Raw genomic sequence first — 24,048 nt, 5'->3', positions numbered from 1 at the left:
TGTTGCTATCTGCGCCTGAGCATGATCCTGCCTCCATGCCTTTGCCTTACATTCTGTATTCTCTGCCTGGTATACTCTTCCCCCAGTTACCTGCACAGTTTAGTCCCTTACCTCATTCAGGTCTGTGCTAAATGTCACCTAACAGTCCTTCTCTCACCTCCCTGTTTTCAATAGCACTGCCCCAGAGTCCCTCTTGGTTTTATTTTTCTTTACAGCACTGATCACTACATGACCTTATTTATTTGTTTATTGCCTATTTCCTTCTACTAGGATGCAAGGTCCATGAGAGCAGGGGCTTTGTCTGGTTCAGTGCTGTATTTCCTGTGCTGAGAACATAGCCTGGCCCACTGTAGAAGGAATTAGGAGGTGAATTTTCTAAGAAGGGGCTTTTAGCATAGAAAGACCCTTTTCCTAAAAACCTTTTAAAGAGGAATTTTTTCAGCCTGTCATTTACTTGTATTTAAGTTTAAGACCACTTTGGTGAGGGATGTGCAGCTGATGGTAGTATTCTTCTACTAAAGAGTTGTGAGATGAGCCATTTGTCATTGCATTGCTTTTGATCTTTCACATTTTTTCCACTTTCAGCTTCTTGAGAAATTCAAAATCTTCAGAAAAGTTGCCAAAATATTTCAATGAACATCCGTATATCTCTTACTTAGATTCACTGTTTAACATTTTGCCCAATTTGCTTTATCTCTGCATATACATGTTACTACAATTTTCAATGAACCATTTAAGAATAGTTGCAGATATGACCCTTTACCTCTAAATACTTCAGTTTGTATCAGCTAAGAAAGGACATACAGTTACTATATTCAGGAAATATGGCATTTTTATAATAGTATCTAATGCGTAGACCTGTCCCAATGATAGCCTTTATAACCATAACAATAAAGAAGTCCCAATTCAGTAAACGGTCTAAAATCACACATTGTATTTAGTTATCGTTTCTTTAATCTTTCTCAATTTTTCTTTGTCTTTCATGACATTAATATTTTCAAAAAGTGTAGGCCATTTGTTTTGTAAAATGGCCCTCAATGTGGACTTATTTTGTATTTCCAAATGATTATAGTCAGGATAGACATTTTGGGCAGAAACATTACATAGGTGATAATGTATCCTCCTAAGAGCATCATCTCAGCAGGTACATAATGTCAGATTATCCCATTATTAGTGCTGTTAAATGCAATCACTGTTTAGGTAGCATCCAGTGGATTTCTCCATTGTAAAGGTACCTTTTCCCCTTTGTAATTCATAAATTTATAGTGTCAATTTTAATTACATGAAATTAGACTATCTCTGTCGAGAGACACTGTACAACCATGTAAATATCCTGCTACCCAACAATTTTTTCTTAATAGTTTTAGGATCCCTGGAGATTCTTGCCTGAATCAATTAATAACATGCTTATAAAATAGTGATTTTATAATTCTTTCCGTACATAAGTTGACATTCTCTTGAAAAGAAGGATTCTTCTTTTCCTCCCATTTGTTTATTTGCTTGCTTGTTGTAAATATGGACTCGTGGATTATTTTCTTTAAATTCAGTGTGTATGATCCATTCCTCTTGCTCATTTTGATGCTCAGATTGTCTTAGAGTTGGCCTAACTGCACTGATCCTTGGCATCTGGGGAGAGAAATACCTAATCTGAGGAGTAAGAAACATTTTTAGTCCATTCACAGTGCCGCTTCAACTTTAATTGTGTATGAACCACCTGAGGGCCCAGATTCTGCATTCCTAACAAGCTCCCTGCTGATGCTGGCTGATCTGTGGACCCTGGCTGAAGTAGCAAAGCTGTAGGCATCTATGGGCTCATTGGGAAGAGCCAAAACACATTGCTCTCCCTGTATTAGTATGAAAAATTCACCTCATTATCATGGAAGAGAATGATCTCTTGGAAAATGTATGAACTCTGGTAGGCACAGGGGAGAGAAGATGTGTACCCCACCTGCTTGAGTCGCAGAAATCATGATAATGAGGAATGCTGGCCTCACACTCATGCTTATTTTGCATTTCTCTTGAAATCCTGACCTTTCAGGGAGCTGGTTTCAGTTACTGGTTGCTGGGACCATGGGAAATAGTGACATCTTCAGTGTTGGATGTGTCTCTACTGGTTTTCTGTTAGTCAAACCAAACTTTATTGGTACCAAGGGAAGTTAGGCAGTTTAAGCTCTCCTAATCAAAAAGAAAATTCTCATTTTTCTTGCTCTACAGGAGTGTGAGCTTTCTGCCATTGGTAGGTTTCAGTGGCTTTTGGTCAAATACTTTTTTTCCCTTTAGAAGTAATTTATAGGCAGATTGTTGTTGGCACTCTGGCCATTTGTAGTTTGTTACTGTTACATTCAATTCATTTATTCAGAATTCCAAATATACATAGTATTTTGTGTTGCTTAGTAACTTTGTTTAATGTATTTACATTTTATCATTAATCCTTTTTTATGACATAATTTCATTTACTCATCTGTCATCTGATTAATATTTTCCCTTATTCTATTAATTATGTTAATTGATGGAATCTTCCTTGTAGAAGAAGAGAACTTTACAAGTGAGGGACTTCCTCTTTAGACATCTGTCAGAAGTCAGAGGATGGGGCTGGGCACAGTGGCACACACCTGTAATCTCAGAACTTTTGGGAGGCTAAGGCAGGAGGATCATTTGAGACCAGGAGTTTGAGACCAGCCTGGACAGCATAGTGAGGCTTTGTCTTTACAAAAAAATTAGATTAAAAAGAAAAAGGAATTGGAGGATATCTGCTGATAGGAGTAGAGTCTCCCAGTTTAGTAGCTATCAATGGGCATTGGGGAATGAATGAATGAATGTGGAACCAATATGCACATGTCAACTCAATGAGATTGACATGTTGGAAATTGAGATTCCCAAATGGGTGTTTTTGTTTGTTGTTTATTTGTTCCTTTTAATCTCTACTATTTGTGTCTTTTGCCACTTCTGGCATTTAGATAGATAGCAGATGATAGCATTAGACATCTATAAAGGTTGGGCAATTTCTGACATATAAATGATTTGCAACTTCATATGCCCCACTGCTCTCCCTTAATGCTTCCTTCTTCCTACAGGGCTGGGCCCCCACCTGTCTGCTGGGAGATTTGGATGCCCTTCCCCTTATGGCAAACAGTCCACCTGCTGCTTGAGATCCTTTTTCTGCCAGAGAGTGCTACAGCTCTTGTGCTTCCTGGTCACAGCACACACTTGTGTTCATTGAACAGTGTGGATTTAGTATGAATTTTATTCCCCGTCTCTCAATTATGTATATGTTATAGAAGGATGTTTAATGTAGCCACACTGTGAAAACATTACTTTTAAATGCTAACCTGCAAATCTAGTAAGATACACAAGTTGGTGCCTTTTAAGTCATCTTTGTTAGAGGATGCCACCTGAAGATCTCTAATGTCAAACTGGATAATTGGCTTAGCTTGGTAAGAGATCATTGGCCCACAGAGGTTCAGTGGTTGCTATAGAAGCACAGGGCCAGCAGAACCTGTGGTCTGTGGAGGCCACTAGCACAGTATTCCAGGGCTTTGTCATGGCTGGGTGCCAACACCTGGTGGAAAGCAGAAAGGCTGTTTCAGTGCCTCTAGTGCTAGACACCTGGTACCAATTAGACCACACCTGCTTTCTGTTGTTTGGTCTCTCCCTTTCTCTGTCCTGTGAGCTACATTTAAAAATAATCACTGAAAATCAGAAATGTTTCCAGTTCTAACCCAAATCTCTGTAATGTCTCAAAAATGTGTATGTATTCTGGAGATAGTAGTAAGTAGGAGAGCAAGTTTCACCTATTCTCTCATTTAAATGTAGAAGAATATCTCATTTTTTCTGACACGAAGAATTATCAGACAGGTGAGCTGCTTCACACAAAAACCCAGAAGGACTATAGTAGCATACTTTACAGTGCCTAAAGCAGTATTTACCATGCATTAGGTACCAGGAGGCATTTGTTAAATAAGTGGTCCAAAGCAAAAAGGAATGGTAATGGAGTGCATTTTATTTTTATTTCCCATATTATCAGCTTTTTGCAAGCATTATTTTGATTACAGCAAACTTAAATTCCTCATTAGATTTCCAATACTATGTTTGAACATCGCTCAAATGTCAGTCCCTGGCTGTTTATGCACATGTATATAATACTGACTTGGCTATATCTGGACACAGAAATGCATACTTTGTTGATGTGATTAGCTGGGGAGATTAGTTGTTAAGTTAAAGAATATTCTGGGAAGTTAGGTGGTGCCTTTAATGTCTGAAAGTCTTGAAATGATTTCTTAGAGCGTTTCTCCATGACAGTGTGCTGTGTTACTCTTACTGTATTGCTATAGAGGTTATTGTAAATTCAGCCAGCATTTGTTGAACTCCTGCCAGGTTCCCAGACCTTTGCAGGGGCCATACTTGTCCCTGACTTCAGGTCATTTACTTTCAGAGCTGATCTGCATAAATGTGAAATGTCAGTACTGACACAAAACCAACTTAGGTATCAGGTTCATGGGTCTCCAGCAGTTCTTCTATCTTCATAGGAAGAGAGATTCCTATGAGGTAGAAAGGTTGGAAGAATGAACAGTTTAGGAAGATGTAGAATTTCAACTGAATGGTGAAGAAGAGGAAGAGGAGGAGGAGGGAGAGCATTCCAGTTAGTAGGGCTCAGTGTAAGCAGAAGCTAGAGGTTGGCATTCACACTGTGTTCAAGGGATAGTGAGAAGCCTGGTCTAGTTGCTGAAGTAGAGGTTTTGTCTTGGAAAGAGTGGAGACAAGGTTATAGAGCTTATCTGGAACCAGGCCCCAGAGGTGTTGCAGTGCTGCACAGCAAAGTGGTCTGGAAGGTGGTTGAGCAGCACTAGAATGGTTCAGGAGCTGCACCACAAGTTTCCACTCCTGCCTTCATTGTCAGGAGTGGTGTGATACTGGTTGTTGCACAAACTCTGTGTGCCATGGTTTCCTCATTTATAAGATGAAGACAATGATTTTATTTATCTTACAGGATTGCTGTAAATAATAAATGAAACAATAATGATATAAAATGCTTAGCAAAGTACTGTGTACTTGGAAGAGCGCATTCCATTGTTAGTTATTAGGCAAGGGAGAGACATAAAGCTCATACTCAGAAATAGGTTAATTGAAGCTTGAGAAAGCTTTGTAGAGTTGCTTTTTGCCCTCATGCAGTTGAAAATGGGGTGTTAGAGGTGTCACTGTAATTTCCACACTGTTCAAGAAGGCACGGGAAGATACATGAAGTGATGTGTTTCGTGAGGCCATTCTGTTTTCACTACATCCACATTTCACAGATTTGATGAACATGCTTAAAAGCCATTGAGAAATAATTAGATCAGAGTAATTTGGAGTGTCCCTTAATAGTCACAGAGAACTCTTATTCTGGCCAGTTAGAGGAAATGAATTATTTGACCAGAAGTAGCTGGAAGTTTGGTTTGCTTATTTTCTTGATTAATATTTTATATTGTATACTCAGAGGTTACTGTACTGACAGGAATGAGATAGAGAATTGAATCTGAATAAATCAAAGTGGAAAATAACTATGAATATCCCTAGAAGAATTGTAGAGCCTAACTTCTACAATGCATGCCTGCTAATTCCGTTTGTTGTGTTCACACTTTGGGTAGGTAAGAAAATGGAAGGCAGCTCTCTATAAAAACAAGAGCTCTGCTTTAATACCCTTCCTTAAAGTTTTTCTTTAATCTTAAGATTTTTTCTTAGCTGGAAGTAAGTTTAATTCATCTATTGGGACGTTTGGATTTTTATTAAGCTTGATGTCTTCTCTCTTTCTAAAGATCTGAATAAGTTGTGCTTCAGACTCATCTTCATGGTAGAAACTGTGAAAAATTGTACAGCATGTGTGTTATACTATATGAAGAAATAGCACCTTCAAAGGATAATATTACACTCACATTTTAATCACAATAAGTTATACTTCCTGAGTGCTGCTCGTCTGTATCTTAATTCTGAATATTATAGATGTTTCCATCTCTGGTATAGAGAGTGTTCTTACATGCAATTTAAGTGTTTTCAAGGGTCAAAGCTTGTAAACGCTAATAGTTTCTTGTTTAGCACTCCAAATATGATGCCATGCATTTACTGGCATGAATAGTTATTAATTAGTATTAATGCTATTTGTGTTTTAGAAAATGTAAGAGAGATGAATCAAAAGTATGACTAATATTTGAAGGAACACATCTATTTCTTAGTCTGTGCAGTCCTTAAAATATACTCTACATATGTGTGGATATATATGTATGTATTTGTATATACGTATGCATAAGTAATCTCTATTTGGCTACAAGTAGCACAAATTAGTTCTATGTCAGATATTATAAGTACATTTCCGTACTTTGTTCATTAACTTCGTTATTTTATTTTATTTAAAAAAAATTTTTTTTAAGATGAAGTTTTGCTCTTCTTGCCCAGGCTAGAGTGCAATGGCGCAATCTTGGCTCACCACAACCTCCACCTCCCGGGTTCAAGCGATTCTCCTGTCTCAGCCTCCCGAGTAGCTGGGATTATAGGCATGTGCCACCACACCCAGCTTTTTTTTTTTTTTTTTTTTTTTTTTTTTTTTTTTTTTTATTATACTTTAGGGTTTTAGGGTACATGTGCACAATGTCCAGGTTTGTTACATATGTATCCATGTGCCATGTTGATTTCCTGCACCCATTAACTCATCATTTAGCATTAGGTGTATCTCCTAATGCTGTCCCTCCCCCCTCCCCCCACCCCACAACAGTCCCCGGAGTGTGATGTTCCCCTTCCTGTGTCCATGAGTTCTCATTGTTCAATTCCCACCTATGAGTGAGAACATGCGGTGTTTGGTTTTTTGTCCTTGCGATAGTTTACTGAGAATGATGTTTTCCAGTTTCATCCATGTCCCTACAAAGGACACGAACTCATCATTTTTTATGGCTGCATAGTATTCCATGGTGTACATGTGCCACATTTTCTTAATCCACTCTATCGTTGTTGGACATTTGGGTTGGTTCCAACTCTTTGCTATTGTGAATAGTGCCGCAATAAACATACGTGTGCATGTGTCTTTATAGCAGCATGATTTCTAGTCCTTTGGGTATATACCCAGTAATGGGATGGCTGGGTCAAATGGTATTTCTAGTTCTAGATCCCTGAGGAATCGCCACACTGACTTCCACAATGGTTGAACTAGTTTACAGTCCCACCAACAGTGTAAAAGTGTTCCTATTTCTCCACATCCTCTCCAGCACCTGTTGTTTCCTGATTTTTTAATGATGGCCATTCTAACTGGTGTGAGATGGTATCTCACTGTGGTTTCGATTTGCATTTCTCTGATGGCCAGTGATGAGGAGCATTTCTTCATGTGTTTTTTGGCTGCATAAATGTCTTCTTTTGAGAAGTGTCTGTTCATGTCCTCTGCCCACTTTTTGATGGGGTTGTTTGTTTTTTTCTTGTAAATTTGTTTGAGTTCATTGTAGATTCTGGATATTAGCCCTTTGTCAGATGAGTAGGTTGCAAAAATTTTCTCCCATTGTGTAGGTTGCCTGTTCACTCTGATGATAGTTTCTTTTGCTGTGCAGAAGCTCTTTAGTTTAATGAGATCCCATTTGTCGATTTTGGCTTTTGTTGCCATTGCTTTTGGTGTTTTAGACATGAAGTCCTTGCCCACGCCTATGTCCTGACTGGTATTGCCTAGGTTTTCTTGTAGGATTTTAATGGTTTTAGGTCTAACATATAAGTCTTTAGTCCATCTTGAATTAATTTTTGTATAAGGTGTAAGGAAGGGATCCAGTTGCAGCTTTCTACATATGGCTAGCCAGTTTTCCCAGCACCATTTATTAAACAGGGAATCCTTTCCCCATTTCTTGTTTTTGTCAGGTTTGTCAAAGATCAGATAGTTGTAGCTATGCGGCATCATTTCTGAGGGCTCTGTTCTGTTCCATTGATCTATGTCTCTGTTGTGGTACCAGTACCATGCTGTTTTGGTTACTGTAGCCTTGTAGTATAGTTTAAAGTCAGGTAGCGTGATGCCTCCAGCTTTGTTCTTTTGGCTTAGGATTGACTTGGCGATGCGGGCTCTTTTTTGGTTCCATATGAACTTTAAAGTAGTTCTTTCCAATTCTGTGAAGAAAGTCATTGGTAGCTTGATGGGGATGGCATTGAATCTATAAATTACCTTGGGCAGTATGGCCATTTTCACGATATTGATCCTTCCAACCCATGAGCATGGAATGTTCTTCCATTTGTTTGTATCCTCTTTTATTTCATTGAGCAGTGGTTTGTAGTTCTCCTTGAAGAGGTCCTTCACATCCCTTGTAAGTTGGATTCCTAGGTATTTTATTCTCTTTGAAGCAATTGTGAATGGGATTTCACTCATGATTTGGCTCTCTGTTTGTCTGTTATTGGTGTACAAGAATGCTTGTGATTTTTGTACATTAATTTTGTATCCTGAGACTTTGCTGAAGTTGCTAATCAGCTTAAGGAGATTTTGGGCTGAGACAATGGGGTTTTCTAGATATACAATCATGTCATCTGCAAACAGGGACAATTTGACTTCCTCTTTTCCTAATTGAATACCCTTTATTTCCTTCTCCTGCCTGATTGCCCTGGCCAGAACTTCCAGCACTATGTTGAATAGGAGCGGTGAGAGAGGGCATCCCTGTCTTGTGCCAGTTTTCAGAGGGAATGCTTCCAGCTTTTGCCCATTCAGTATGATATTGGCTGTGGGTTTGTTGTAGATAGCTCTTATTATTTTGAGATACGTCCCATCAATACCTAATTTATTGAGAGTTTTTAGCATGAAGGGTTGTTGAATTTTGTCAAAGGCCTTTTCTGCATCTATTGAGGTAATCATGTGGTTTTTGTCTTTGGTTCTGTTTATATGCTGGATTACATTTATTGATTTGCGTATGTTGAACCAGCCTTGCATCCCAGGGATGAAGCCCACTTGATCATGGTGGATAAGCTTTTTGATGTGCTGCTGGATTCGGTTTGCCAGTATTTTATTGAGGATTTTTGCATCAATGTTCATCAAGGATATTGGTCTGAAATCCTCTTTTTTGGTTATGTCTCTGCCAGGTTTTGGTATCAGGACGATGCTGGCTTCGTAAAATGTGTTAGGGAGGATTCCCTCTTTTTCTATCGATTGGAATAGTTTCAGAAGGAATGGTACCAGTTCCTCCTTGTACCTCTGGTAGAATTCAGCTGTGAATCCATCAGGTCCTGGACTCTTTTTGGTTGGTAAGCTATTGATTATTGCCACAATTTCAGAACCTGTTATTGGTCTATTCAGAGATTCAACTTCTTCCTGGTTTAGTCTTGGGAGGGTGTATTTGTCGAGGAATTTATCCATTTCTTCTAGATTTTCTAGTTTATTTGCATAGAGGTGTTTGTAGTATTCTCTGATGGTAGATTGTATTTCTGTGGGATCGGTGGTGATATCCCCTTTTTCGTTTTTTATTGCATCTATTTGATTCTTCTCTCTTTTCTTCTTTATTAGTCTTGCTAGCGGTCCATCAATTTTGTTGATCTTTTCAAAAAACCAGCTCCTGGATTCATTAATTTTTTGAAGGGTTTTTTGTGTCTCTATTTCCTTCAGTTCTGCTCTGATTTTAGTTATTTCTAGCCTTCTGCTAGCTTTTGAATGTGTTTGCTCTTGCTTTTCTAGTTCTTTTAATTGTGATGTTAGGGTGTCAATTTTGGATCTTTCCTGCTTTCTCTTGTGGGCATTTAGCGCTATAAATTTCCCTCTACACACTGCTTTGAACGTGTCCCAGAGATTCTGGTATGTTGTGTTTTTGTTCTCGTTGGTTTCAAAGAACATCTTTATTTCTGCCTTCATTTCATTATGTACCCAATAGTCATTCAGGAGCAGGTTGTTCAGTTTCCATGTAGTTGAGCGGTTTTGACTGAGTTTCTTAATCCTGAGTTCTAGTTTGATTGCACTGTGGTCTGAGAGACAGTTTGTTATAATCTCTGTTCTTTTACATTTGCTGAGGAGAGCTTTACTTCCAACTATGTGGTCAATTTTGGAATAGGTGTGGTGTGGTGCTGAAAAAAATGTATATTCTGTTGATTTGGAGTGGAGAGTTCTGTAGATGTCTATTAGGTCCACTTTATGTAGAGCTGAGTTCAATTCCTGGATATCCTTGTTAACTTTCTGTCTCGTTGATCTGTCTAATGTTGACAGTGGGGTGTTAAAATCTCCCATTATTATTGTGTGGGAGTTTAAGTCCCTTTGTAGGTCACTGAGGACTTGCTTTATGAATCTGGGTGCTCCTGTGTTGGGTGCATATATATTTAGGATAGTTAGCTCTTCTTGTTGAATTGATCCCTTTACCATTATGTAATGGCCTTCTTTGTCTCTTGATCTTTGTTGGTTTAAAGTCTATTTTATCAGAGACTAGGATTGCAACCCCTGCCTTTTTTTGTTTTCCAGTTGCTTGATAGATCTTCCTCCATCCCTTTATTTTGAGTCTATGCGTGTCTCTGCACGTGAGATGGGTTTCCTGAATACAGCACACTGATGGGTCCTGACTCCTTATCCAGTTTGCCAGTCTGTGTCTTTTGATTGGAGCATTTAGCCCATTTACATTTAACGTGAATATTGTTATGTGTGAATCTGATCCTGTCATTATGATGTTAGTTGGTTATTTTGCTCGTTAGTTGCTATAGTTTCTTCCTAGCCTCGATGGTCTTTACAATTTGGCATGTTTTTGCAGGGGCTGGTACCGGTTGTTCCTTTCCATGTTTAGTGCTTCCTTCAGGAGCTCTTTTAGGGCAGGCCTGGTGGTGACAAAATCACTCAGCGTTTGCTTCTCTGTAAAGTATTTTATTTCTCCTTCACTTATGAAGCTTAGTTTGGCGGGATAGGAAATTCTGGGTTGAAAATTCTTTTCTTTAAGAATGTTGAATATCGGCCCCCACTCTCTTCTGGCTTGTAGAGTTTCTGCCGAGAGATCAGCTGTTAGTCTGATGGGCTTCCCTTTGTGGGTAACCCGACCTTTCTCTCTGGCTGCCCTTAACATTTTTTCCTTCATTTCAACTTTGGTGAATCTGACAATTATGTGTCTTGGAGTTGCCCTTCTCGAGGAGTATCTTTGTGGCGTTCTCTGTATTTCCTGAATCTGAATGCTGGCCTGCCTTGCTAGATTGGGGAAGTTCTCCTGGATAATATCTTGCAGAGTGTTTTCCAACTTGGTTCCATTCTCCCCATCATTTTCAGGTACACCAATCAGACGTAGGTTTGGTCTTTTCACATAGTCCCAAATTTCTTGGAGGCTTTGTTCATTTCTTTTTATCCTTTTTTCTCTAAACTTCCCTTCTCTCTTCATTTCATTCATTTCATCTTCTATCAGCGATACTCTTTCTTCCAGTTGATCGCATCTGCTACTGAGGCTTCTGCATTCTTCGCGTAGTTCTCGAAACTTGGCTTTCAGCTCCATCATCTCCTTTAAGCCCTTCTCTCCATTGGTTATTCTAGTTATCCATTCTTCTAATTTTTTTTCAAAGTTTTTAACTTCTTTGCTATTGTTTTGAATTTCCTCTCGTAGCTCAGAGTAGTTTGATCGTCTGAAGCCTTCTTCTCTCAACTCATCAAAGTCATCCTCCATCCAGCGTTGTTCCGTTGCTGGTGAGGAACTGCGTTCCTTTGGAGGAGGAGAGGTGCTCTGTTTTTTAGAGTTTCCAGTTTTTTTGGTCTGTTTTTTCCCCATCTTTGTGGTTTTGTCTACTTTTTGTCTTCGATGATGGTGATGTACAGATGGGTTTTTGGTGTGGATGTCCTTTCTGTTTGTTAATTTTCCTTCTACCAGACAAGACCCTCAGCTGCAGGTCTGTTGGAGTTTACTAGAGGTCCACTCCAGACCCTGTTTGGCTGGGTGTCAGCAGCGGTGGCTGCAGAACAGCAGATTTTCGTGAGACCACAAATTCAGCTGTCTGATAGTTCCTCTGAAAGTTTTGTCTCAGGGGAGTACCCGGTTGAATGAGGTGTCAGTCTGTCCCTACTGTGGGGGTGCCTCCCAGTTAGGCTGCTCAGGGGTGAGGGACCCACTTTAGGAGGCAGTCTGTCCGTTCTCAGATCTCCAGCTGTGTGCTGGGAGAACCACTACTCTCTTCAAAGCTGTCAGTCAGACAAGGACATTTAAGGCTGTGGAGGTTCTCGCTGAGTTTTTGGTTGTCTGTGCCCTGCCCCCAGAGGTGGAGCCTACAGAGGCAGGCAGGCCTCCTTGAGCTGTGGTGGGCTCCACCCAGTTGGAGCTTCCTGGCTGCTTTGTTTACCTAAGCAAGCCTGGGCAATGGCGGGCGCCCCTCCCCCAGCCTGGTTGCCGCCTTGCAGCGTGATCTCAGACCACTGTGCTAGCAATCAGCAAGACTCTGTGGGCATAGGACCCTCCGAGCCAGGTGCGGGACACAATCTCCTAGTGTGCCGTTTTCCAGGCCCGTTGGAAAAGCGCAGTATTAGGACGGGACTGACCCGATATTCCAGGTGCCGTCTGTTTCCCCTTTCTTTGACTAGGAAAGGGAACTCCCTGACCCCTTGCGCTTCCCGAGTGAGGCAATGCCTCGCCCTGCTTCGGCTCGCGCACAGTGCGCTTCACCGACTGTCCTGAACCCACTGTTAGGCACTCTCTAGTGAGATGAAACCGGTACCTCCAGCAGAAATGCAGAAATCACCCGTCTTCTGTGTCGCTGGGGCTGGGAGCAGGAGACCAGAGCTGTTCCTATTCGGCCATCTTGGCTCCACCCCTTTTTTTTGTATTTTTCGTAGAGATGGGGTTTCTCCATGTTGGTCAGGCTGGTCTCAAACTCCCAACCTCAGAGAGGTCCCCACCTCGGCCTCCCAAAGTGCTGGGATTACAGGCGTGAGCCACCACGCCCAGCCACTTCATTATTTTAATGTGCCACATTAAGTGTTACGTACTACATGTTAAACATTAAACAGATTTATTCTAAATGCCTGCTATGGGTTGAATTGAGTCTCTCAAAAAGAACTGGTGAAGTCTTAGCCTCTGCTACCTGTGGATATGACCTTATTTGGAAAGGTCATATTCTTTGAAGGTATAATCAATTCGGGCTCTTAATTCAATAAGACTCATGTTCTTGTAAGAATAGGAAAAGGCCAGGCATGGTGGCTCATGCCTGTAATCCCAGCACTTTGGGAGGCCAGGGTGGGTGGATTGCTTGAGCCCAGAAGTTCGAGACCAGCCTGGGAAAATGGTGAAATCCTGTCACTACAAAAAATACAAAAGTTATCTGAGCATGGTTGTATGTACCCATGGTCCCAGCTACTCTGGAGGTTGAGGTAGGAGGATCACTTGAGCCTGGGAGGTTGAGGCTGCAATGAGGCGTGATTGCACCACTGCATTCTGGCCTGGGAGACAGACTTTGTCTTAAATAATATGTGTTAAAAAAAAAAAAAAAAAAAGGAGAGACAGACAAGGAGAATGTCATGTGAAGATAGATGCACAGAGAGAAGACAGCCATGGGACTACTGGAGCAGCAGCACAATTGCATGTTGTAGGGGAGGGGAAATTTCCTCCAGGGAGGTTGCTACAAGAAGAAGGGACTATACTGGGTTAGAGAATTTAAGGGAACTGATCAAGTTCAAAATCATGGCTATGAGAAATAGGAGAGAATTTGTCCAGGCATATACAGGAGTAATTATAAGAACAAAGCAAAACAAAACGCAGCATTAAGAACCCAGTTGACTGGGATAGCATATTTTTAGTAGTACTGATTTGCAGACAAGCACACTGGTAGAGGAGCAGGACAAACAGATGAACGGCCAAAAGGCTAAAGAACTGCAGATAAAATATGATAACCAGAACAGGGAGAAAGTTAATGATGATTGCATTGGGTCTGAGGAAGACAAGGAAGGAAATGGATCCAGAGAAAGGTTGATTAAACTAAATTGAAAGGAGGGAGCAGAGAATCCCCAAATGGGGATATAAGCCAGAATACAGTTATTTTAAAATCAATTTATGCTTATAAGTTCAGGTTCTAATTACAGAAAGTCTTTCCTTTTCTAGTAGAAATGAGTGTTCTACTTAAAATTTCAGACTTCACTGCTAAAAAGGATTAAAGAATCAATAGTTATGGAAATATTGTAAAGGAAATGGTGATCTATGAATTTATAATCATGAAGTTCTAATTAACTTCCTCATCAGTACTTGTAATAAGCATCACCCTCCTAACATTTTTGGGAAGTGAAATATCATTGTAAGTTGTTCAAATCAGGAACAACAGTTCTTGACAAAATTTGCTTTTTAAAAGCATAAATGAATACATGTAATTACTTCTCTTCCTTGGATTTTTCTGCAGTTTTCTTAATTTAATAAATTAAAATGGTGATATTGAAATGATCTGGTATCAAAGCCTCATCTTTTACAATTCAGTAATATAGTTAGTGAACAGACCTCGGCCTTGGTGACTTGTGTGAAACTCCCTGTTCACAGATTCTTCTTAATATGCATATAATAGTCATCCAAAAAGCTAGAAAGGGAGAATACCTGTCAGCAGCTTAAATTCCCTTGTTTAACGTCATAGAAATAAAAACATACCTTCTCCTCCTTAGGAGGCTGTCAGGTCTGATCTAGTTCCCATAGCTGCAATATTCTTATTTTCAAATGTGCCCTTTTTTGCTGAGTTTGCTGTCTTTGAAAAAAGATGGGATGGGGAAATCTCACCACCCAGCCCTTCACGGCCTCTTCTCAGACCACAATCCAAGCTGCTGATACTGGCCATGGTGAGGCTGGAGTTGACAGCTAACACACTTTTTTTCTGGCCTTCTCATTTATCATTCATATGCCATTACCATTCATTTGTAACTGGCAGAGAAGGCATGTAGGACTAATTTCCCATCCACCCATAGCGCTGCTGCTTTCAACTAGAGTTTTTGTCACTTGATCATGTTCCATTTAATACTTTATTAATAAATTTTGATATATTGCTCCATAATTGTTTCTTGTGGATAAGTCTGTACTCCCTGGTGTGATTTTAATTAATAATCCAAGAAGGCAGGGATTATGCCTTAACACATCCTTTGTAAAGATCCCTTCAAGAAGAAACCCAAGAAAGAATACATAGGATCAGTTCTTAGAATGTGTGCTGCAAATTATTCAGTTTTTCAGTAAATATTTGTTTGAACACTTGATTTTTGCCGTCCACTCTGCTGGGGATATGCATAGCCAGGCAGTGGATCCACTGGGCTTACACTCTAGTGGGAGATCCAGGTGAGTAAATCAGATAATCTAAGAGTGTGATATTTTATTTGAGAGGATAAATGTGAGTTGTTAATGTATGAATATGGTCTGTGTGTATACAGGAGGCTCTTTAGCAGCTTTGAGGTGCCTGAGAAGGTGACCTTTGAAATCAGCTGATACCTGAAAGGATATATAAGGGTTGGTCAGACTTAGCAGAGGTGGGGAAGGGTGAGGGGATAAAGACAGGGTGGTCATTTGGAAGAAGACCTATCTATCTAGCTAGAGAGTAAAGAGGTACATTATGGCTGGAGCACAGAGTTCAAGTGGGGGTGGGGAGGCTGTAGAAGTAACAGGGATCTGAAATGGCCTTATTAAGTGTTTGGGCATTATTCTAGAAATGAGGTTTTTTAAAGCCAGAGAGCAGCATGACCCTCATTTATATAGTTAGAAAGAGTCTTCTGGCTGTGCTGTGGAAGATGCTTTGGCAGAAAAGAGCTGTAGGAAGACTACCTAAGAGTTCATTGAGTGATAGAGAGTATAGATGATAGTGATCTGAACAGGGTGCTAAACGGAGGGATTTAAGAGACATTTAGCACGAGAAGTCCTTGAAAATTATTGGATTGTAGGAGAGGGGTGCAGTAAGAGAAAAACATAGTCAAGGGTGATTGGAAGTTGTCTTCAATTCCCTGTTCCCCCTACCATTCCTCCATCATTGATTTTAGGCAACCATAGATTTGGAGTTATAATATTCATGGTCATAAAATAAATATATGTGGGCCTTATAGGACATTTATGTTCAATTGTAATATTTTCTGTAATCTCTATAGGAAGACCTTTATATTACAGAGAGTAGTTTATATGTTAAAGGCACTCTATGTTAAAATATTAAACAGCATTCTTAGGTACATAATTTATAATAATGAAAATTTCACTTTTTTTTTTTTTTTTTTTTTGAGACAGAGTCTCTCGCTGTGTCGCCCAGGATGGAGTGCAGTGGCACGATCTCGGCTCACTGCAAGTTCCACCTCCTGAGTTCATGCCATTCTCCTGCCTCAGCCTCCTGAGTAGCTGGGACTACAGGTGCCTGCCACCACGCCCTGCTAATTTTTTGTATTTTTAGTAGAAAAGGAGTTTCACCGTGTTAGCCAGGATGGTCTCAATCTCCTGACCTTGTGACCACCCGCCTCAGCCTCCCAAAGTGCTGGGAATACAGGCATGAGCCACCGCACCCAGCTGAAATATTCACCTTATTTAATATGTCAGGGAGATGTAAATATATAACCACATTTTTCAATCACTTTATGCCATTAAAAGTCAGTTAATTAATGATGTATTTATTAGACAGGAAAGGAATGTGAACTTTTGGTATAGAACTACCTACCCACCCATTGCCCAGCCATAAATGAAATAAAAATCTAGACATAAAATACAAAGTAATGAAAACATTTGTTAGATATACAGATAGCTCCAAGTAGTTCCAGGAGTTATTAAGAGCCATTTGTGGTTCTCTGGAAGAGTCTGGGCCAATACTCAAATGCAACAGTTATCACTTTGGGATTATGCTTCTTTGATAGGGAATCACCAGTGGCCACTTCACTCCTAAGTGCCATCTAGACAGTTATTTTCCTCCCTCTCCTCATCCATTCTTCCCTTTCTTTCTTCCTTTTTTAACAACAATAAAAAAAGTTAATCTGTGTGTGTGGTTTTTTTTTAGACATAGCCTCGCTCTTGTCCCCCAGACTAGAGGGCAATGGCGCGATCTCGGCTCAACTGCAACCTCCACCTCCCAGGTTCAAGCGATTCTCCTGCCTCAGCTTCCCTAGTAGCTGGGATTACAGGCACCTGCCACCAAGCCCCGCTAATTTTGTTATTTTTAGTAGAGACGGGGTTTCACCATGTTGGCCAGGCTGGTCTTGAACTCCTGACCTCAGTTGATCTGCCCGCCTTGGCCTCCCAAAGTGCTGGGATTACAGGCGTGAGCCACCGTGCCAGGCCTATTATTATTTTTTTAACCAGACAAATGTTTGAGTTTTTAAACTTGTTTTTATTTTGTGTATGTGTGCATTTTTTTAAATTGGGGTGGGAGAGATGGAATGGTTGCTGAAGAAGGTAGAGGCGAAACCACAGAACACTTTACTGCAAACTATTGCTGCCTCTCCAGACACAAAGCACAGATTGCCTTACAAAGGTTGTAGTTCTCCCTCATCCCAAGTCCATTCTGGCAACCCCACCTCCACATTCATCCTCAGGTACTGCTCTATCACATGTTTGTGACCCCTTCCTTCATTGCTAACATATGTCATCCTAAAACCCGCCTTCAAGCTCGTTTCCTTCAGGAATACTGATTAACCGCACTTGTGATTGGTCACCAATCACATTGAAGCCCCCTGGACTCCACTGTTATTCTTTAAAACATATTTAAAATAGTTTCAGACACAAAATAGGAAAATACCAAGTCTTTTTTATATATTGTGGTATATATACAGTAATATCCTCCAATGCATATTTTAAACACACTAGAAATAGTGTGATTTTTCACATACTGTTCTGTTTAGTCTCTGAAATGAAAGATATGAAGGGTAAAGAGTAATCCTACTGCCATGAAGTCATTTGACCTCACTTGTTTTCTCTTATTCATTGTGATTGCTGCAACTTATGAAGTTGATCCCAGCTTGGACATTGGCATGTATGATTTTGCAAAATGGTTCTTTAAAGGACTATAAGAATGTGGTCATTTAAAGCTGTTTCAGAAAATGTATTGCTCCTACTGTGATATTAGAAATGGCAATTTTTAAACTTATGTCAAAGTTTGATTATAAAATGGATAGTTTAAAAAGCTGCCTTGGTCTACTGCTTGATGCATTTTAAATTGGAAATGGATCTTTGAACACTTGTATGGTTGCTGGACTAGCGGTTGTTAAGTTTGTTGGTTTGCCACTTAGAGTCATCTATCACTTTAGTAAGAAGTTAACGCCTATCAGTTGGAGAAAAAGCAAATACTTTGCATTGACAGTCTCCGCTACCTTCTATTATTGTCATTTTCTTAAGCCATCACTGCTCTGGCTTCTAAAATACACGTTTTTGAATGAAGGTTTCTACAGTGAATGGTCTCTTGTAGATCTCAAAGTCCACTAGAAAGAGTACTGGGTTTTTGTTTGTTTTGAACCTTGCAAACAGTAATGCTTCTTTACCACTCACCCTCCCCCCACCCTCAACCTCCGCAACGTTCCCGTTTGCTTATAATTGTCAACGACCATGATCTCTGGACCCACGCTACAGTAACAAGTTTGTTAGTGATTTTCAAATAAGGTGCAAATCAAGGGATGGCTTTGTCCCCACTTCGGCGCAGGTGGGACAGACTTGGGGAAGACGCAGCTGAGGAGACAAATTCTCAGGGTGCGTCAGCCTCATCACTGACCGTTGCTTTTAAACCCTCCAGGAAAAATATGCCAGTCATTGTTATGATGTAAACAACCGAAGGGGTGGATGGTGATGATAAGAAGAACCGAGATAATATTTGGGCAGAGCTACGTGTAGCACAGGGAGCCAGGGCGGCAGCTGCACCTGCGAGCAGCGCAGGCAGCAGGCGCGGCCTCCGGGCGTGGTGGTGGGCGTGGCCGGGCGGCGGGGGCGTGGCCGGGCGGCGGGGCGGGCGGTGCTGCCGGTTGGAAGTGGGTGGAGTTGCCCTTGGAGGCGGCACCGGACCTGGGCCCCGAGGCCCGCCGCGCCCTGTCGGGCCTAAGCCGAGTGACCCCACAGAGCCGGCGCGCTCTCGCCTGCAGGGGGAGAGCGGACGGGGCGCGGGGACCGGCCAGGCCGCGGCGGGTGCTGTTTCTGTTTCACTTTCCTTCACTCTGAGGCCGGCGCGCTGGCGGGCGAGGAGCGGCGGCGGTGGCGGCCGCTGGGTAGGTACCGGGTGGGCTGGGGAGCTGCAGGGACGCCAGACTCCTCACCCAAGTTTGCGCCTCAGGCGGGAGCGACACCTCCAGACACCTGCCCTGGCCGGCCTAGCCTGGAGCCGGGAGGGCCCTTCGGGTGCAGGGGGCTACCGGCCGGGGCGGGGGCTTCGGAGCTGCGCCTACCTCGGCGAGGAGAGCGGCCGGCTGCGGACGCCGGCCCCGGGAAAGGCTGCTCGCTCTCCCCGGCCTGAGCAGCGCGCCCACCGGGCCTGGGCCCGCGCACCTGCCGGGCGGGCGCAGCAGTGCTGGGACCGCACTGGGCTGTACCGCTGGGTCCTGCCGGAGAACGCAGAAAAGTTCCCCCTTGCCACCGCCCCGTCATTGCAAGTTCTTGCTTCCCTTAACTGTCTTGGTCACAGGGCTCTGTGCCTTAATCTTAGCACCACCCCAGGTCGGGATCGTGCATTTCCTCTTCCAAAGGACTTTCTCTTACTTTGGAGCTTCATGGCAAACCTGTGGGAAAGGCAAGGCAGTCAATCCCAACTTATAGAGGAGGAAGCCGAGACCCAGGCACAGATAAGAAACGCTTTGCTGAAGGTCATACAGGGCTAAGGGCCAGAACCCTGATTCCCTGTCTTTTAATTATGCTTGCTTTCTGTTACACCCACGAATACGATTTCCCAAGAGGATAGGATGATTACACGCAGAGCCTATTCCCTGCACATTCGCAGTGGGTATGTCTTGATGGAATGCCTTTTACCTTTCCGGTTGCTTTATATTTACCAATGAGTTAACAGCTAAGATGGGGGAAAGTTCCTGTTTATAGAATGCACTTAGGAAAATCAACACCTTTCATGTTGTGTTTTCTGAGAGGATACATATTTTACAGTTAAAAAAAAAAAACCTGAGACAGGAAAGTAGCATTACCCAGGTTATATATCTACTAAATGTGACCAGTTTCTATTGAAGAGTTTTTGGTCTAATAAAGAAGGTAAAGAATGAATGTAACTATAAATCAAAATAAAAGGCAAATGTAACAGGAAAGAAGTAAGCATTAAAAACTAGGGAAAGATTGCACTGAGGATAGCATTGGAGAAGGGCTTGAAGGATAGGTGGCATGCAGACAGAGGAGAGAAAGGGCGTGTTGGATAGAGTGCATAGAACCTGCAGAGGCGACGGTGGGAGAGGAGTGATCCCTTCAGGTTGAAGAAAGTTGTTGAAGGGTATATTAAGGTTAACCTGTAGAAGGTCTTATGTGACAGAATGAGAAACATTTTTCTGTTTGTAAAGAGAAGACACTGACATTCGTTGATAAGAAGACCCAAGTGTCACAAAATAAAATGTGCCTGGTAGCAGAATATAAGATGGACTGCAGGTGGAGAGGTGATATACAAGTAGAGCAGCCAGGCATGGAATAGCAGAGGACATCAACTTGGTTTGACTCGTAACTGGATGTAGGGTTCAAAATGGAAATGGGAAACATTTTGATAGGGAGGATAATTACTTCAGTTTTTAATCTTCTAACTTGTATTGGCAGGGACTCCTAATAGAGCAGTCAAGCAGGTAGTTAAAATGCATTAGTGAAGAGGTAAAGATATCAAACTGTAGTTAATAGCTTTGGGTGTCATTAGTATAGAGGTGATAGTTGAGGTTCCAGGACTGGATGAATTTGTCATTATTTTGAATTATAGCAGATTTGCAAGTTAATGATACAATGAAGGATATGTTCTATTCACCTATTCACCCAATTGGGAACATGTAACACTTGCTGTTAATAGAATGACATTAATACATTATGAGGAATTTGACGCTTTTTTCTCTCATCTTTTTGAAATGATTTTGGGAACAGACATGGGAAAGCGGAACCACCAAAAGGAGTGATGATCAACGATCTCATGATAAATCTGGATGCTAGTTCTCATGCCTCAGGACATCCTACTGGGAACGACATACCAGCTCCTGGGATCAGACTTTCATCTACTTAGGACCCCTCTTTGCCCAAACTACTAAAGCCAGTCTTCACTAGCCACGAATGGCTACCCAAAGGAAACACTTGGTGAAAGATTTTAATCCTTACATTACCTGCTATATCTGTAAAGGGTATCTGATCAAGCCAACAACAGTGACGGAATGCCTCCATACATGTAAGTATTCTTTTAGGTTATTATACCTATCAAACTTTATATGTACATTTTGTTCTTTTTAAATTGCCATGTTTTGTTTTTATCTATGTTGTAAGATTTAAGAAATTAGTATTCTAATAATTATTTTAATTTTGAATTTTCAAAATATTTGTCATTAGGATGCCACTGGTATGAAATTTTGCTTTTGTTATTTGAATCTCAGTAGTTGACTTTTATCACACTGTAAAATATTCTAAAAATCATAAGCATATTATCAGTTATGATTTTTTAAGTGAACTGTTTCAGGTTTTTTTATTTTAAAAAATTATACTCAAGGAATTAATCTCAGATATTCTTTTAGGATATGCAGACTCTTATTCACCGGTTCTCAAAGTGTAATTCCTAGACTAGCAGCACCAGTGTCATCACAAGTTCTAGGAACTTGTTAGAAATGCAGATTATCAGGCCCTACCCTAGATTTAATGAACCAGAGACTCTGCGAGTGGGCCCAGCAATCTGTTTTAACAAGCCCTCCAGGTGATTCTGAAGCATGCTTAAGTTTGAGAATCACTGTTCTAGTAGTAGTATACCTGTGGAGCTCCTAGCAGATTTCATTCTCAACTGTCCCATTGGAAGAGGAAGAGGCATTTTTTACTGCCACTTATGCCAAGATTACACATACTCTTTGTGTTTCTGCCAGCATGATTTCATTTTTTATTTCAGTGAAAGTAATTCCAGTAAGTTCTAGTTTAATGCCTAGTATGTGCAGCAAAATAGAGATATACTTGATTTCATCTTAGCTTTACAATGACCTGGGAGCAGTTTGGAGTAGACGTAGGGGGAGAGAGAAGGTATAGAGATTTATCTTCATTTTATGGATGTGGAAACTAACGGATAAGTAACTTGTCTAGTCTCATAGCTAATGAGTGGTGGACCTATATTCAACTCCAAAACCCATGCTCCTTAATATACCATGGTACTTTTTTTTTTTTTGGTAAGCCTCCTTTTTCAGCTATTCTTGCTCTGCTGAACTGACATAATGTTATACCAGTAGTTTTAAATGAATTCTAGATGGAATAATCTGGAAATGGTTGAAATGGCAAATTTTATGTTACATTTATGTTACATTTATTTTACCACAATAAAAAATAGAATCATCTGGGAAGCTATTTAAGCATACGCATGCTCAGGACCCTGCCTGGGGAGATAAAGTGGGTCTTGTGGTAAGGCCTGGGCATGTATATTTTGGAAAAGCTCCCCAAGTGATGTTGATGTGTACTCCTTTGGGGTATTACTGGCACATCTTATTCAATTAGCAATTAACTATGTACTATCTTGTGTTACTAGTTTGCTGTTGCCCTGTATTGTTATTTAACTTGAACAGTTAATAAACTATCATCGAACAGACATTTATTGAGTACTTTCTGTGTATCAGGCACTGTGCTGGGGAACAAGATAATAAAGAAGGGCACAAGATAATAAAAAAAGTCTGCTCAAGAAGTATAATTCTAATAGGAAAACTAATTTTAAAAAATGCCATATTAGTGATAAGTAGTATAAAAAAGAACAAAGCACGATTGTAGATAGGAGACATGGGGTTAATTTATAGTGGGTCAACCTCTTTGATATGATGACATTTGAACAGAAACCTGAAGGGACTGAAGGACTGTGTGGATATATGGGAAAGCAGCCTGTGTAAAGGGAGAATTAAGTACAGAGGCCTTGAGATGGAAATACACTTGGCCAGTTCAAGGAATAGCAAAATCAGTTAGAAGCCTATTACTGTAGGAAAGCTAAAAGATTATAGGGCCTTCAACCAAGACTATAAGATATGAAATGGAGGTGGAGAAGGGTGGTTGTATTGTGGACATACTTTGAAGGAAGAACCAATTGGCTACCCTAGAGTTACATTCTACTTCCCTGTTTCCTGTTGCACCAAGCATGGAACTTGGACCCAGTCCACAGTGTGTTTTGTTTTGCTTCTTTGAACATTTGTTCATTGTTTTTAATTTTTGGATTCATCCAGCAAAAACTCAACTCTGAATGATGAGAAGAAAGCACAAACTCTCCCATTTCTATCTATATACTACAAATTTTGTATATGTCCTTTGGAAGAAAATTTTCTTTGGGTCATAGTGAAATCCCAATTTAAATGTAACTTTAAAAAAAGGAAAACAAAAGATTATAGAAGTATAAACAATTAGCTTATAAGCAAAGGGATATCGCATGTTCTCAACAGCAATTTGAAGTCTAAAGGGGTAAATTAAATGACAGTTTAACTGCACATGTCATCCTGGCCTGAAAGGTCCCTTGGTGGCCATCAAGCCCCTTTACTGAGAGAGAATGAACATTGTAGAAATGTGATTTAAATACAATGGTAAGTCCCAAATGTGGCCTTTATCGTCAACAGAGAACACAGAAAGTAGAGTAAATGATGGAGTCAGGTACTCCATCGCATCTCTGAGGAGATGTGAGGATTCCAGTAGCACTAATCTTTATGTACTCTCAGGTCCTTTGATTTCTGTATTGTTTGTTTGTATTTATATTGAAGCTTATAGGTGAAAACTATCCCACTTGCAAGGTATTCTCTTGTTAGAAATATTTATATACAAATAATACAAATATATATTTATACAAATAAAAGAATACTTTGCAAGTGGGATAGTTTTTGCCTCTAAGCCTCAATATAAATACAAACAAATATTGATAACATAAATTGTACTGCAAAGCAGTATTCCTCAGCCTTTGGTTGGGTCTTTGGTATGTGGTGATATCTTGGGTTTCAACTCTTCTACAAGGTTTTCTCATATATAATGTAGGATAGATACAGTTGTTCTGTGA

The 24,048-nt window shown here is 40.7% G+C and overlaps 1 protein-coding gene across 11 annotated transcripts in view; it reads left to right on the top strand.

The window, feature by feature from the left end:
* PCGF5 (polycomb group ring finger 5) overlaps positions 1 to 24,048 on the top strand; it is a 124,395-nt gene that overhangs the window by 46,199 nt on the left and 54,148 nt on the right. For 5 of the 11 annotated variants that reach the window (XM_055274233.2, XM_055274231.2, XM_055274234.2 and 2 more), the window contains exon 2: positions 20,934 to 21,228. In XM_055274233.2, coding sequence (XP_055130208.1) covers positions 21,117 to 21,228 — 112 coding nt within the window. In that variant the 5' untranslated portion in view covers positions 20,934 to 21,116. Of the gene's footprint in view, positions 1 to 16,145; positions 16,266 to 18,823; positions 19,819 to 20,933; positions 21,229 to 24,048 lie in introns of those variants that run through there. The other 6 variants (XM_063637871.1, XM_063637868.1, XM_063637865.1 and 3 more) reach the window with 5 other exon arrangements.

Source organism: Symphalangus syndactylus, chromosome 4, assembly GCF_028878055.3.
Source record: "Symphalangus syndactylus isolate Jambi chromosome 4, NHGRI_mSymSyn1-v2.1_pri, whole genome shotgun sequence".
NCBI classification, from domain to species: Eukaryota; Metazoa; Chordata; class Mammalia; order Primates; family Hylobatidae; genus Symphalangus; species Symphalangus syndactylus.
This window is presented reverse-complemented; position numbering and strand designations above follow the sequence as displayed.